The 16,325-nt window shown below is 47.2% G+C and overlaps 1 protein-coding gene across 5 annotated transcripts; it reads left to right on the forward strand.

Annotated features, from left to right (window-relative positions):
- Positions 1-12: 12 nt before the first annotated feature.
- On the forward strand, positions 13-15,866 carry KAT7 (lysine acetyltransferase 7). Of its 5 annotated transcripts, XR_011722853.1 has the most exons (16): positions 21-254; positions 1,733-1,880; positions 3,700-3,876; positions 4,929-5,168; positions 5,694-5,776; positions 6,027-6,116; positions 6,808-6,906; positions 7,070-7,180; positions 8,013-8,204; positions 8,368-8,457; positions 9,321-9,461; positions 11,721-11,814; positions 12,000-12,146; positions 12,550-12,656; positions 14,041-14,413; positions 14,507-15,866. XR_011722853.1 is itself a non-coding variant. In XM_071728342.1 (15 exons), the coding sequence occupies exons 1-15, from the start codon at positions 240-242 to the stop codon at positions 14,140-14,142; spliced, it is 1,836 nt and encodes a 611-aa protein (XP_071584443.1). In that variant the 5' UTR covers positions 13-239; the 3' UTR covers positions 14,143-15,866. The 5 variants fall into 5 exon arrangements, 4 of the variants coding, with proteins under 4 accessions (XP_071584443.1, XP_071584444.1, XP_071584445.1 ...); XM_071728342.1 differs by having other exon boundaries at positions 13-254; positions 14,041-15,866; XM_071728344.1 differs by lacking the exon at positions 21-254 and adding an exon at positions 878-1,196 and having other exon boundaries at positions 14,041-15,866.
- The last annotated feature ends 459 nt before the right edge of the window (positions 15,867-16,325 follow it).

The raw sequence follows: 16,325 nt of genomic DNA on the forward strand, positions 1-16,325 counted from the left end.
GGGGGTGGGGGGGGGTGTGGGCCGTGTCCCGGCGGAAGCGTGAGGGACCGAGCAGGGAACAGGGGGTGGCGGCGGCGGCGGCGGGAGCGGGGCTGGCGCCGCCGGAGCAGACGTGCCGCAGGACGGGAGACACGGCTGTCACCACGGAGCCCGCTAACGCTAACACGGCGGCGAACGCCGCTTCGCGGGCTGGGGGCGCCGGGGACCAGCCGACCTCGCTGCCCCCGCCCCCGCCGAGGATGCCGCGCAGGAAGGTGAGCGAGACCGGGGAACTGGGGAGGCGCCCGGCGGGGGAACCGGCGAGCTCGGGGCCGCGGCTTTTTTTCCTTTTCCTACTCTCTCCGCTCTCTCTCACGGGCACAAAACCGGGGGGAAAATAGCGGCCTTCAGCCCCCGGCGCCCGCCCCCCTCGCTTTCTGATTGGCTGCCGCACGGACCCTCTGGGCGCTGATTGGCCGCTTTGCCCGTCACTCGTCGCCCCCAACGGTTCCCGTTTCCCCTCCCCCGCGCCTGCGGCCCGGCCCGCCTCTTGTCTTTTCCGATTGGGCGGGCAGTTGGGGAGCTGCTCACGCATTGGCCGGGCTGCCTTGTCGGGCTGGCCGCTGATTGGCTTCCGCGCCTGCCCATCACGCCCCCAACGGTCACCTCCCCGCGCGTGCCTTGTTTCTCCCCCTTTCCCTTCCCCCATCTCCCCCCCCCCCGCGCTGATGTTGCTGTGGGAGCGAGGCTCGCTCTGATAGGCTGCCAGGTGCTGTCAATCACGCCCGCTGGCTCCGCCTCTTTGCTTCCTAAGCTGCCCATTGGCCGGCTGTCCCTTTGGTCCCCGCCCTCTCTCCTGTGATTGGTCGGCACCTGCGGGGCTCCGCTGGACGCAAAACAAAGCGGCGCGGGGGCCGCGTTCTCTGCGCTGTTCCCGCCCTTCTCCTCAGGCGGCCGCCGGCACCTGCCTCACCCCCGGCACCGTCCCCTCAGGGCTGGCGGCTGCTCGGGGCCACTCCCGCCGGTTCCTGCCGCCCTGACCCAGACCTCTCGGCGTCCCCCACGCCTTGGTTGTCCAGCGAGAGCTGCCGGACAGGGGAGGGAGGGATCTGCGGAGGCCTGGTGGCTGCCCGCCAACTCCTGGGGTTCGCTCTCCTCTGAGAGCCGCCCAGTCACGCTGCATGGTGCGGGAGGCCGCTCTGGTGGGTCAAGGCGAGGTGAATACAACTGTATTTTCAACCCCTTTTTGGCTCAGCTTCTTCGCTGGGTGCCCTCGGTTTCTCTGCCTGGGTTGCAGCGGGGAGCGCTGAATTGCTGAGTGCTGAGGACTCGGTTCGGCCGGGTCTGGAGCCCATCTGTTTGCTCCACCACCTGCTCCCTCGGTGCCTTGTGCTCTGCGGGGCTGCCTCTGCTGCTCTGAACAGGCAGCTGGGGTGGGAGTTCTGTTGGCAAAGTGAACAGGGTCAGATCCTGCCCAGCCTTGAACCTTTGTTTACCTTGTCAAATAAAATCGATTTTTGCTGGGACCTTAGTGAATCAGTCTGCAGAAACTATTTTTATTGGAGGCACTGGCATTACCTATTTATTACACTAAAATACTTTCTCCAGAGCAATACACTCGACATTTATTATTTTGTATGTGTCGTTGTGTCAGCTTGAAATTAGCCAGCATCAAATAGTCTCTCTTCTCCCCAAGAGTATAAATACAAGTTCAAGCAGCCCTGTGCTGATGTCTGGCTCTGTGGTGTTGCAGAGAAATGCAGGCAGCAGCTCAGATGGAACAGAAGATTCTGATTTCTCCACTGATCCTGAGCACACAGACAGCTCTGAAAGTGATGGCACATCACGGCGCTCAGCCCGGGTGACCCGTTCCTCAGCCAGACTCAGTCAGAGCTCCCAAGGTAAATCCTTTTTTTTTTTTTTTTAAGGAAAAGAAAAGCAGCCCCTTCAGCAACGAGAGGCTCAATGTACTCCACATTCCTGACCTTTAGATCTTAAAGATGCAGAGGTTATAAATCCTAAATTAATTTTTTCCCTTGGTGATTAATGGATCACACTAAAAAGCAGTCTTTGTAAGCTTAAATTGCACAAATGTGGAAATGCACTCTAAAGGTGACATTGGTGGGGGAAGTCAGAGCTCAGCTCTCCTCTGAAGATCTGCCTGCTTCTTAAATGGGAATCCAGCCCTGTGGTTCTGCTGCTTGGCTTCATTTTTCTGAGCACTCCAAAAATTTGCTTGTGGAGCCAACCTAGAGAGTGTTTAGAGGTGAAAGTTGTTTTTGTTTTCTTTGTTTGTTTGGGTTTTTGTGTACTGCAGGGAAGAGGATATTTTCATGGCCACCCTGACCCAGCTCTGCAATAAATGTAATCAACATATTGCCAGTTATTTTGTTTACTTCTGCTCTGGCATCACACACAGAATGTGTCCACCTCCTCCTTTTTAGTGTTAGTGGAGTAATTTTTTGGCTGCTAATTAATAAGCTGCCATCTGGCATCAAGGGAGGGAAATAACAGTAGATAATAACATCTTTCCATTGCTCCATGTATGCTCTTTGATTAAAAAAATCTATTTTGCCACAAATTTTAGTGCAGATAAGAAATAGACGTGTGATCATCTGGTCATTAGGTCTTAAAAGCAAGAAGGAAGCCCAGGTAGCCAAGAAGGCCAATGGCATCCTGGGCTGGCTCAGGAACAGCGTGGCCAGCAGGTCCAGGGAAGGGATTCTGCCCCTGTGCTCAGCCCTGGGGAGGCCACAGCTTGAGTCCTGTGTCCAGTTCTGGGCCCCTCAGCTCAGGAAGGAGATTGAGGTGCTGGAGCAGGTCCAGAGAAGAGCAAGGAGGCTGGGAAGGGATCCAGCACAAGTCCTGTGAGGAAGGGCTGAGGGAGCTGGGGGTGTTGAGGCTGGAGAAGAGGAGGCTCAGGGGAGACCTCATCACTCTCTCCAACTCCCTGAAAGGAGGTTGGAGCCAGGGGGGGGTTGGGCTCTTTTCCCAGGCAACTCTCAGCAAGACAAGAGGGCACAAGAGGTCTCAAGTTGTGCCAGGGGAGGTTTAGGTTGGACATGAGAAAGAATTTCTTTCTGGAGAGGGTGCTCAGCCATTGGAATGGGCTGCCCAGGGAAGGGGTGGATTCTCCATCCCTGGAGATATTTCAAAAGAGCCTGGATGTGGCACTCAGTGCCATGGGCTGGGAACCACGGGGGGAGTGGAGCAAGGGTTGGACTTGATGAGCTCTGAGGTCCCTTCCAACCCAGCCAATTCTGTGATTCTAAAGAAAAGTGGTTTGGATGTGTATGGCATGTCTGTGATCTTCCTAATTATGAAAGCACTATTTTTAATGGCAGCTAATTGTTTTCTAGTCTTTATGATCATTAAAGGATCACCAGACCACACAGAGGGCTTCAAATGCAGCTCCACACCAGCAGGAGCTTTGCTGTTCCCGAGGGTTACCTAAACTAACAGTTCTTTAGCTTTCCAAATACAGTTTGTAATTACTAGTTAATTAAGTCCAGAGAAAGCTTATCTAATCCCAGATTCCTCACTGTTGGGAAAAGTATCCAGAGCTTTAAGCTGGGCAGAACAGAGCACACCTTGTGCTGAGAGGCAGCTCTGGGGCAGGGCTCTGCTGCTGCCCAGATATCAGACGTTGGCGTTTCATGAGGCGAGTTTTGGACTGCACTGCTTCTCGTAGGTGTAATTATGGTGTTTCTCTGGACTTAGATTCCAGCCCAGTCCGTAATCCCCCATCCTTTGGAGCAGAAGAACCTGTGTATTCCACAAGGAGGGTGACCCGCAGCCAGCAGCAGCCAGCTCCTGTGACTCCAAAGAAATACCCACTGCGCCAGACTCGCTCCTCTGGCTCAGAGACTGAGCAAGTGGTTGACTTTTCTGACAGAGGTGGGTAGGGTTGGACTTGATGATCTCTGAGGTCCCTTCCAACCCAGCCAGTTCTAGGATTCTCTGATTTTGCCTGTGACAATTGATTTTCTGAGTTTCTCTCCACTGCCAAGAATGGGTTTTCTTTTTCCTGAAGTGAAAGCAGAGCCCAATTTTCAACTCCAGGCTTTACATTAGTTGTTGCTTACAGTAAATACTGTGCATACAACCAGGTAAGGCTAATTTTATCTGAGAACATCTGTGTGATGTAAATACAAATATATGCATAAAAACATCTTTTATCTGCATATATGTACACATAATAACACTTGTGTTACAGTACAGAAATGTATTATTCTGTGTAGTGAAATGAGGCAACCAGATGCCACTAATTGCCAGGCACAGGTGGGCTTAACACAAGCTCATGCCCACTACCTGGCAATTAGTGGCACCTGGTTGCCTCATTTCACTCCATTCTATGTATACATTATTGTATACTAAGCATATATGATAATGTTTGCATGAGCAGTAACTTCCTATTACCATTTTGTTTTTCTTTCCTGTCACAGAGAATGCAGCTTCCTGCTTTAAGGATAACCTGCTCTGAATGTCAATGTCATTCATAAGAAATGTAGACTTAGATATTTACAAAAAATAGTTGGTTTTAAAAGTAAAATTACTTTTCTCTCAAACTGTGTTTGTGTAGAGGAAGATGGAACTACTTCACCATTCCAGTGTGATGCCAGATCTGATGAGAAAAGGGTCCCACTCTCAGTATTGTATTTAATTTGCATGGTGCTTTTGTGATACCTGGTAGAGAAGCTAGCAGTAATAAGCTAAGCTAATAAAAAAAAATGTAAATAAATAATAATAATAATAATAAAAAAAGGGTGCAGTGAGGTGTTCTGAAGGTTTGGCAAGTTGGAAAGAGTCTGGGACTCCATTCTCTGAGGGCACAACGGGATATCCTGAGGACAGAGGGTTTGAGACACAGCTGTCTGGAGTTGCTTTACGTATTTTTTTTGGAAGCTTTTTTTGCAGGCAGGATTTGTAACATCTTGATCCTTATTCAGACACTAAAAATGCAGCGGATCACGATGAGTCTCCACCTCGTACCCCCACCGGGAATGCCCCTTCCTCAGAGTCTGATATTGATATCTCCAGTCCAAATGTGTCCCATGATGAGAGCATTGCCAAGGACATGTCCATGAAGGATTCTGGAAGTGACCTCTCCCACCGCCCTAAGCGCCGCCGCTTCCATGAAAGCTACAATTTCAACATGAAATGTCCCACTCCTGGTTGTAACTCTTTAGGTAATTCCAGCTCCAGGATTAATCTCTTGGGGTTTTGCCTCCCTGCTGTGATCAAGTCCTCCCCTCAGAGGAGTTGTTCAGCCTAACAGGATGCACTCAGGAGCAGAAATATTACTGAGAAGTGGGTATAGAGGAGAGACAGGAAAGGTATCTGCAAGTGTATTCTTCCTGGAGGTGTTTTCTTGGCTAGGAATGTTTGGGGAAGATAGGATAAGGAGAAAGTTAGGAGTATGAGCACAGTGTGGGAGGAAGGTCTGGCAGGCAGATCTCTGCCAGAAGCAGGTTTTCAGAAACAATATTAATTTAGACCTCAGACATACCTGGCTGCTTGCATGGAGTGCAGCTTCTGAGTTAGTGTGAACAAGATTTTCCTTTGTTCTTAAAGTGCCATGAACCACAAAGTGGTAACAAGCTGAGCATGCTCCTTGAAAAGCTCATATTGAATTATTTTCCCCCTCTGGGGTAATTTTTAAACCTCTTGATGATGTTAAGAGGTTTTGTGGGTTTTTTCTGATTTTTTTGCAGGACACCTGACTGGAAAACACGAGCGACACTTCTCCATATCAGGGTGCCCACTCTATCACAATCTCTCAGCAGATGAGTGCAAGGTACATGAGTTTTCTGGTTTATCTTCCTTATGTTTTCTTGGAACAAAACGCCAAGACCTCTTATTTGTAAAGAAAAAACAAAGTGAGCACGTGTCAGGTGAGATCTTCAGCAGTGAGACAGCAGCCTTTGTGTGTTGGCTCCCCTGGAGTTACATCGGAGAGAGGAATCCACCTGGATGAGAACAAGGATGAAACTGAAGGCTTTGGCAGGGCTTTTCTGCAGCCCTGACAGATGAGTTCTGCCTTCCAGGTGCGAGCACAGAGCCGGGACAAGCAGATTGAGGAGAGGATGCTGGCCCACAGGCAGGATGACAACAACCGCCACGCCACCAGGCACCAGGTGGGCACCTGCACCCCGTGCTCTGCCTGCTCAGTTAACAAGTGGGGAAAACCTCAGCTTGTGCTTCCCAGTGATGATGATTTTCACCTCATCTCACAGCTCTGATGAACTGTTGTGCTGGGTCCTGGGTTTGTTTCAGCAAGGGCAGTTCCTTGTGTCCCTTAAAGGAGAGGCTGGAGGAGGCTGTGAGAGCAGAGAGGTGACACTGGCCAGTAATAATACAAAAAGAGGCTGGGGCTGCTCTCAGGATGAGCTTTTCTGGGTGCTTTGATGGTGTAGGACAGGAGAATCCCTACAGAACTGTAAACTACAATTTGTCTGACTGAACAGAAAAGAATGAAACAAGGGGAATGACATTTTTTACTTCACGAGTCTTGGACTTGAGTCAGGAGGACTTAATGAGTCAGCTCAGAGCTTTTCCCCATGATTAAGCAGCACAGAAGGAGTGCACCCTCTCTTGTGGGACTGAGATGCATTGGCAAGCTGTATTTAGTTGTAGGAAGCAACATTTCCTGTTTTCCATACCTGTGTTGGACCTGCAGTGCCCTGTTATTAACACAGGATTTGGTTCAGAGGCAACAAACATCAGAAAATGAAAGCCAGGCCAGAGGTCCTTTGGGATGGGAAAGGGAAAAAAAAGGTTTGAAGTAGATGAAGCCTGGTGAAGGTTTCCCTCTCTGGTTTCTTTCAGGCCCCAACAGAGAGACAGCTGCGGTACAAAGAGAAAGTAGCTGAGCTCAGGAAGAAGAGGAACTCAGGACTAAGCAAGGAGCAAAAAGAAAAATACATGGTAAAAGCAGTAATTTTATTTTTTTTGTGTCAGGCCTGGAGTGCGGCCTCCCAAAGTTTGGCTTTCCCAGTCATCCTGCAACATTCTCAGCTAAAAAAACTGCAAGATCCAACAGCTCAGTAGCATCATAGCAGCAAAACCTCCTCTTCTTTTCTTGTTTTAGGAGCACAGACAAACTTATGGCAATACCAGGGAACCTCTACTTGAAAACCTGACCAGTGAGTATGACCTCGAGCTTTTCCGAAGAGCACAAGCACGGGCTTCTGAGGACCTGGTGAGACTTCTGACTCAGAATAAATCTCACAGCAAATGGCTTTGGTAGAAATGTGAACACATTCTGGGTTTTGTTGTACACGTGGAGGTAGAATCAGAGTTTGTGAGAGCAGCTACAGCCCAGCCAAGTCAGCAGAGTTACACTAGGGGTGATGCTTAAGTGCTGAAAGTACAAGCAGAGCTACCCCTTTGCAGCCATGAATGCTGCAGTGCCTGCAAGAGGAATAATTAGTAACAGTCCTATTTAATGCAAGTTTGTTTTCAATGAAACAAAAGGCAGCCTCACCTGCTGGAAGAAATGCCATAGGTGTGATGACAACAAAAGACAGAAGCCATCTTGAGAGGAGCCAGTGCCTGTGGATGGAGCTGAGGCTTCTGTAGGCACTTTACAAAGCCACCTTCCATCTCCAGAGATGAACCAAAAGGCACCTGGATGCTCACAGTGACAATTTCAGCTGGGATGTCTCAGGCAGACCATTAGGCTGTGTTCCTCTCCCCACAGATTAGGAAGACTTGATGTGGCCAGGAGTTTACATTGGTTTTGTGACAAAAAGAGTGTGATCCTAGTGTTAGCTCAGCCAAGTGCTGAGCCACAGGACATTTCCTAATGGAAGGAGCAGTCAGTAAATGTGCTGCTGGTGGACAGGGCTCAGACTGAGCCTGATTGAGGAGGGGTCTGTGGGAGGAGGGATTGTTGCTCATCATCACACTGCAAGATGAATTTACAAGACTTGAAGTACATTATTTCCTCGGGGGAAATAAATAGGGCCCCTCTTCCTCTGTACTTTCTAATTTTAAATAACCTTTTTTTTTTTTTTTTTTTCCATTCACAGGAAAAGTTGCGGCTCCAGGGTCAGATCACAGAAGGCAGCAACATGATCAAAACAATTGCTTTTGGCCGTTACGAGCTGGATACTTGGTATCATTCTCCTTACCCAGAGGAGTATGCTCGGCTGGGCCGTCTCTACATGTGTGAGTTTTGTCTCAAATACATGAAGAGCCAAACAATCCTACGCAGACACATGGTAAGGAGGAGGGCAGAGCTGATTTCCTAAGCTTTTACATCTGATACCATCATGCCAACCTACTAAAACTGTTACTTTAAAACAACTGCATGTCTCCTCATATAGCCAGCTTTTTTTTCTGCCTTTAAAACACTCCCACCCTAACTTTGTTTTCCTGGCACAGGCAAAATGTGTTTGGAAACATCCACCTGGTGATGAAATCTACCGGAAGGGTTCCATCTCAGTGTTTGAAGTGGATGGGAAAAAGAACAAGGTAACCAAGTGCTGTCATTCAACCTTGAGTGCAGAGTCTGGCTTTCAAACGTGCTGGACACTGTTATTATGTAGAGAAACAGAGTGGAAATGGCTCTTTCTCCCTTTCATTGCTACTAGAGACTCATCTGTCCTTTCTTGCAGTTTCATTTGGATTTTTGCTGTGGTTATTCCTCAGCCCTGTTGTGCTCCAGCAGTTCCATCTCTTGTCTCCTACAAAGCTGAAACACTTGTGTCAAGAGCCCATATTGAAAGTTAGAGGGGAAGTTCCTGTGCTCAGGCTCAGCAGGTTCTGCTCCCCATCTCCCATTTGCTGAGGAATCAGTCAGGCTTGGGTTAGAGCCTCGTGTTAGGAGGGTGACCTCCTCAGCCCTGAACTCAAGAACCTGTAACTGCACTTTCAGTGTGAGGTAGCAGCACCATATTTGTCCCCTGTCTCTGCTTCTGCCTGGCCTTGAAGCTTTCAGAGGAAGGAATAAAGAAACAAATTAAAAAAGCTAAATTTTGCACTGCTGGGAGTTGGGAGGAGTCTTTTCTTGTTAAGCAGAGAACCTTGAAGCAGGGGATTAACAGGACAGTGCAAGGCAGCAGAGATCCAACCCTCTCCCTTCACTGAGGATGTGATATTTGGGGAATTAAGAGATTGATATCACAAACCTCAATTCCCACCCTTAGGAAGTGAAGCTTATCAAGTGTCATCACAAATGGAATTCTTTCCTGGCCCAGCTTCTCTGTTTGGAAGGAGGATGTCACTTCTCAGATAATTCAGAGCTTTCTTATAATTTCCCATGTTTGTCTGGTTTTGTCCACTCTTGGGATGTTCCCATGTAATAAACAATGTGTTCTGCTCTCCTTTGCTTCTAGATCTACTGTCAAAATCTGTGTCTGCTGGCAAAACTTTTCTTGGACCATAAAACACTGTATTATGATGTTGAACCCTTCCTCTTCTATGTCATGACAGAAGCTGACAACACTGGCTGTCACCTGATAGGATATTTCTCCAAGGTTAGTTGAAAATCCATATTTACTCATTGCTGCCTCACAAGGATGAGATTTAGGACACAAATTATCAGCACTCAGTTTCCCCTCTGATTTTTTGCAGTCTCAGGATTTGTTGCTTTTAGGAACATGGAAAGTTTCCAACTTAATCTGCACGAGTTCTGTGTTTGCTGCAGGGGTTGCAGGTGCTTTGCTGCAGCATCTTCCCTTGCAAAAAACAAGTCAGCTCATAGAATCATGGAATCATAGAATCACAGAATCCTAGGGGTTGGAAGGGGCCTTGAAAGATCATCTAGTCCAACCCCCCCTGCCAGAGCAGGGCCCCCTAGAGTACATCCCCTAGGAACGTGTCCAGGTGGGTTTTGAATGTCTCCAGTGAAGGAGACTCCACAACCCCCCTGGGCAGCCTGTTCCAGGGCTCCGTCACCCTTACAGTAAAAAAATTTTTTCTGATATTCAACTTGAACCTCCTATGCTCCAATTTACACCCATTACCCCTTGTCCTATCACTGGTCACCACTGAGAAAAGCCTAACTCCATCTCCCTGACACTCACCCCTTACATATTTGAAAACATTGATGAGGTCACCCCTCAGTCTCCTTTTCTCCAAACTAAAGAGCCCCAGCTCCCTCAGCCTTTCCTCATAAGGGAGATGTTCCACTCCCTTAATCATCTCAGTAGCTCTGTGCTGGACTCTTTCAAGCACTTCCCTGTCCTTCTTGAACTGAGGGGCCCAGAACTGGACACAATACTCCAGGTGTGGCCTCACCAATGCAGAATAGAGGGGGAGGAGAACCTCTCTTGATCTACTAACCACACCCTTTCTAATGCACCCCAGGATGCCATTGGCCTTCTTGGCCACAAGGGCACATTGCTGGCTCATGGGCATCTTCTTGTCTACCAGGACCCCCAGGTCTCTTTCACCTCCATTGCTCTCCAGCAGCTCAGCCCCCAACCTATACTGGGACATCGTGTTGTTCTTCCCCAAATGCAAAACTCTACACTTCCCCTTGTTGAATTTCATCATGTTCCTCCCTGCCCAACTCTCCAGCCTGTCTAAGTCTCTCTGAATGGCAGCACAGCCTTCTGGTGTGTCAGCCACTCCTCCCAGCTCAGTGTCATCAGCAAACTTGCTGAGGGGACATTCTAGACCCTCATCCAAGTCCTTGATGAAGATATTGAACAACACTGGTCCCAGTACCGACCCCTGAGGGACTCCACTGGTCACACACCTCCAACCAGATTCTGCCCCATTGACTACAACTCTCTGACTCCTTCCTTTCAACCAGTTCCTGATCCACCTCACTACCTGATCACCAAACCCATTGCTCAACTGAACTGAACTGTTGTTGCTAGGAAACAGGGGGGTGCCTGAAATGCAGGCAAAAGTAAGGTTCAAGCAAATGTAAAGAGAAATACATTAAAATAAGTATTAGTCACCATGTTTTGGGTTTTTTAATAATGTACTTGGAGGAATAAAAATTCTTAGGTAGAGAAGCTGAGTCGTGACTCAGTTAATTCAAACAGATCCCACAGTAAGTTGCTGGCCAAGCTTAGAGTAAGGACCCAGTTTTCTCAGCTGGTTGCTCAGACATTTTGCCTGCCTTAAAAAAGAGGCAATCTGTTTGCTTAACCTCTGCTGCACATTAGTGAAAGACATTTCCTGGTTGTTCCTGCTCCCATGCAGAATAAGTGATTACCCTTCCAGACATGGTGATACCACACCATGCAGATTACACATTTCAGTCAGTGAAATTCTGTAGGGAGGAGAAGACTCTCCCAAATAAAGTGCAGGAAGCTATATTCCTTAAGTCACCTGAATTAAAACTGAACAAATATCCAAACAAAAATGAAATAAAGCTCTAAAGAAAAATCCAGCATGGGTCTGAGGATAAATGTGTGTGAGTCACCTTTGAACATTTCATTTGTGACCTCACTTTCTTGTTGCATGTAAACCTGGTGGCTGACAGAGGTGGCAGAGTGTTACTGCTCATTCTCAGGAGCAACTCCATGGGCAGCCATCCTAGGCCTAAAATTGTGCTCCTAAATCCAGTTTAGTGCCTGATAAAGTAAGACACTAAGCCAGGTTGGTAGGTGAAGAAGGATTGTGTTACTTGTTGTTGGGCAGGTTTTTCTACTGTGGCTCCTTCCACCTTGCATTGTATCAGCTGCACAGGCTTGTTCAGTCTCTTGGGATTATGATAGAGCCATTGTTTGTACAGATCAAGACCTGTTTATCCATCCTCTCTCTCTTCTTGTTTTTAGGAGAAGAATTCTTTTCTCAACTACAATGTTTCTTGCATCCTGACAATGCCTCAATACATGAGGCAAGGTTATGGCAAAATGCTCATTGACTTCAGTAAGTACAGAGAGAGAGCTTGTGGAAACATCCTGTCCAAAGTGACAATTCCACCAAAAAATCTACCATAGCTGTGGTGGTGGGTGAGCAGTTTTCATTAGAGCTGATTTCTGCTGCTGCTAAAGAGGGTAAGGGCCAGGAGAGAGCAGTTTCAGAAGGATAAATGAGTTTTCTTTCCTTTACAGGCTATTTGCTTTCTAAAGTAGAAGAAAAAGTTGGCTCTCCAGAACGTCCTCTGTCTGATTTAGGTCTCATCAGCTATCGTAGTTACTGGAAGGAAGTTCTTCTCCGTTACCTGCATAATTTCCAAGGAAAAGAGATCTCTATAAAAGGTGTGTTTTCAAGTCAACTTGCAGTGAGTTGGTTCAGAACATACCCAGGCATCTCATTCACTCATTTCCCTCAAATGTGAGACAGGTCACACTTGACTCATTCATCCAGGTGTTAGTGGAATATTCCTGTGGTTGGGCATGGCTCCTTTCCAATCCTGCCACCATTAGAGATAAGCCCAGCTTGCAGCATTTGGAAAGTATGTAATGGCTGCTTTTAAAAAAATAAATTAAAAAACCCAAGTAGATTCAGCAAAGAACTATACCCATCTCTAGGTACCAATATTAATTTTAAAAAGGAAAATGGCTCCACTGAGAGGCTTTTAAATGCTTTGGAAAAAAACAATTCTAGGTTGCTGCAGAGGAATTGGTTTCTGTTCTAATGTAAAGTGATGCTGGTTTGCAGAAATCAGCCAGGAGACTGCAGTCAACCCTGTTGACATTGTCAGCACCTTGCAGGCACTTCAGATGCTCAAGTACTGGAAAGGAAAACACCTGGTCCTAAAAAGACAGGTAAGATTTCTGAGGGCTATTTCTACATTTTTGTTTCTGTAGATTTAGCTGTTAGTTTGATATGAAGTCACCAAAATCAGTATTTCCTTTGTGGCAAGCTGCTTTTTCCAGCCTTTTGGTGCTAGTGGGGGAGCACTGGAATTTTCAAATACAGTAACTAATAAAATATGATGTGGGCATCCAACCTGATTCTGCAGTAGTGTAGGAGTAGACTGTACTGAGTTTCTGATGTGTGGAATAATGTTGCTCACTCTAAGTGGCTTTTTAGGGGAGCAATGGATCAACATTCCCATCATGCTCCTCCTCATTCCTGCCCTTCACTGGGCAAAGGGATGACATTGAAGTGAGCTGAATTAATGGAATCCCAGTACAGGTTGGGGGCTGAGCTGCTGGAGAGCAGTGTAGGTGAAAGAGACCTGGGGGTCCTGGTAGACAAGAAGATGCCCATGAGCCAGCAATGTGCCCTTGTGGCCAAGAAGGCCAATGGCATCCTGGGGTGCATTAGAAAGGGTGTGGTTAGTAGGTCAAGAGAGGTTCTCCTCCCCCTCTATTCTGCATTGGTGAGGCCACACCTGGAGTATTGTGTCCAGTTCTGGGCCCCTCAGTTCAAGAAGGACAGGGAAGTGCTTGAAAGAGTCCAGCACAGAGCTACTGAGATGATTAAGGGAGTGGAGCATCTCCCTTATGAGGAAAGGCTGAGGGAGCTGGGTCTCTTTAGTTTGGAGAAAAGGAGACTGAGGGGTGACCTCATCAATGTTTTCAAATATGTAAGGGGTGAGTGTCAGGGAGATGGAGTTAGGCTTTTCTCAGTGGTGACCAGTGATAGGACAAGGGGTAATGGGTGTAAATTGGAGCATAGGAGGTTCAAGTTGAATATCAGAAAACATTTTTTTACTGTAAGGGTGACGGAGCCCTGGAACAGGCTGCCCAGGGGGGTTGTGGAGTCTCCTTCACTGGAGACATTCAAAACCCACCTGGACACGTTCCTAGGGGATGTACTCTAGGGGGCCCTGCTCTGGCAGGGGGGGTTGGACTAGATGATCTTTTGAGGTCCCTTCCAACCCCTAGGATTCTATGATTCTATGAATGAGTGTTGCTTGTAGCTTCCTTAGACAAAGTGGTTTATAAATCCCCAAATGTGACACCTTCTCTCCTTTGTTCTCCCCTCCCTGAGCCTTCTCTTTGTTGCTAGGTGTGGCCTTATCAGTGTGATTGGGAAGGCTTTGAGAAAGCAAAGGAAGTGTTGTTTATCTTGGTTTTGTCGTGCTGAGCACTTAGCAGGCTCAATACCTTCAGATTTGAGGATTTAGCTGCTGCACCTTGGATAATTCTCCATCTTGGGATGATTTCTTTTCACCTGCCCTTTCCATACTCTTTTCCTTAGGATCTGATTGATGAATGGATAGCCAAAGAGGCAAAAAGATCCAACAGCAACAAGATAATGGATCCCAGCTGTCTGAAATGGACCCCTCCTAAGGGAACTTAACTGTCTCTCACTCCTGAAGCCAGTGAACCCCAGCAGTAGGAAGTACCCTAGGGATCTCTGTCGTATCTGTTGCTGTTGTGATTGGCTGGTACAGTACCCCCAAAAGATCAGTTCCCCTTGGTACTGTTCTGGCCCAGATCTTTTGTGCACACCACAGACGCTGGTTCTGAGGAACTTGATGTTTCGGCCTCAATGAGGTTGCAAGGATTGGATCTGTATAGGACCCAAACGAAGCTCCTAGCAGCTCTGGCCCAAGGAGTTCTGATATCTGGTACTGTACCTGTCCAGTCACTGGTCTTACCCTCATGTTCTTCTTCTGATGAGGTTGTGTTGTGTTCTATAATCTGGTTGTTTCTTCCTTCAGGTTCCTTGCGTTCTAAGTAATGGAGAGAGAACTTCTGTGGCTTTTGAACAAGGTCTGATGATGCTTTTTTGGGGAAAGCTGCTTTCCCAACAAGCTGCAGTCACACTGACTTCAGCATTTTTTACTAGTCCTGTCTGATGGGCTGTTCCATTCCACGGATCAAATAGTTTTAGGAAGATGACACCTCCCCCTTTCAGCAGTGTGTTCCATAGAATACAGCAGCTCTTCACAGAGGTGGGATTGTACAGTCAGAAGCTCCCTTATCTTGTCACTGGGTGGTGTGGTTGTGAGTGTTACCTGGTGGGGTCAAGTGTGTGAGAACATCACAGTCTGAGGTGTTTCATGGAGTTACTCTTGGTGTGCTCCTGGAACTACTACAGTCCCACGTTTGCTTTGAGTAGAAGTTACTGTTTTTTTCCTGGTTTATCTCTTGGAGTTAGTGGATTCCTTTACATAGAAGCACCCTGTTCAGTATATTTCACTGGAGATGTTTTTCTCAGAATAGTCTTCCTTGAACTGTAGGTTTCTTTATAGTGGAGAGGATTTTTGTTCTCTCTGGGCTGAAGAAATAAAAACTTTAGACAGATGTTTTTTTGCTTGCCTTGTCCAAACAGCCACAGAAACTCTACAATGCAAATATTGCCAGTTGTTGGATTGCCTCCAGTGTGCATTCTGTGCATCAGTGGCAGCCCCAGTTAGCTCTGTGGATGGTTTGCTTCTCTGACAGTGCATTCCTGTTTGTCTTTGTAAAAGAAAAAAAGCTTTTACTTCCTCTCTTCCATCAGCACCACCAGAAGAAAAACTTATTGTACAATGGCTTTCAAGTATAACCACTGTCCTCGTGCCACAAGTTTCCTAAATGGCTCCAGCCTGATTAAAAGGGGGGGACAATCCTGGGGTAGGTGATGGCAGCATCATCTAGTGCTGATTTCATTGAAACTTTCCAGTGCTTCCTCATGGAATGAATGAAATGAAGCACTTGGCATTGTGTACCAGTAGGTAGGAGCCTTTGCCTGGTAACCACTGACACATCCTCACGTGGAAAAGTTCTCTACTGCTCTTCTGATGGTTGTCTGCCTTCCTCTGCCACCTTCAAAAAAAGAAAAAAAAGAAAAAGAAAAAAAATCTTCATCAGTACATGGTGTGTACCTTGTGGGCATTACTGAATTTTGCTGCCTCACCCCCTCTGCTCCTGTATTGTAACAAACTACAGATACTCCTGAAACTATCCAACCAAGTAGATCTCTTGTGGAGCAGGGATGAAGGCCATCCTTGTGCAAAAGCTAAACCCTGTTCCCATGATGTGGTAGAATGTGCTATTCTTGTATCCACTTCTCAATAAAGCATGTTCTCTGCTCAAGTTTTTGCCTGATTTTAATTTTTGTTTCAGTTGGATGCTATTCTGCATCTCCAGCTGGGTGAAGCTGCTTCTTTATGTTCCAAGGGACTTGAATTTGGAGCCCATCTTTGTGCCTGGTGTCTTGATTGTGACTACAGCTGCCTTTGGGTTGAACCTTTCACCAACAGTCTGATTGTATGTTTATTCTACAGCTTATTGTGCACAGGAGGCTGTCTTGAGGAGTACACTGAATGATCCTGGTTAACTTAAATGTGATGCAAAACTCTGATAGCATCTGTCAGCCTGCAGTTCATTGAAGAAGGATGATTTAGCCCCAAACCCTAGATTTTTAGCCTTGCCTTTGTGCTTCTCTGACCTGGTGCTGTGGGAGGACTTGGGGCAGGGAAGCCTCTGATCTTCAGACATGTTTGAAGTTCAGCACATCTCAAACATTTCAGATCTTGGATAAAATTTCTGGTG

Source organism: Heliangelus exortis, chromosome 29, assembly GCF_036169615.1.
Source record: "Heliangelus exortis chromosome 29, bHelExo1.hap1, whole genome shotgun sequence".
NCBI classification, from domain to species: Eukaryota; Metazoa; Chordata; class Aves; order Apodiformes; family Trochilidae; genus Heliangelus; species Heliangelus exortis.

What these genes read in the sequence shown, in the direction of transcription:
- KAT7 (XM_071728344.1), top strand. Translation starts at nt 1,161, where the DNA reads ATGGTGCGGGAGGCCGCTCTGGTGGGTCAAGGCGAG. An exon ending in CTCTGGTGGGTCAAGGCGAG is followed by an intron (nt 1,197 to 1,732) that starts GTGAATACAACT and finishes GTGGTGTTGCAG; the next exon opens with AGAAATGCAGGCAGCAGCTC. An exon ending in ACTCAGTCAGAGCTCCCAAG is followed by an intron (nt 1,881 to 3,699) that starts GTAAATCCTTTT and finishes CTCTGGACTTAG; the next exon opens with ATTCCAGCCCAGTCCGTAAT.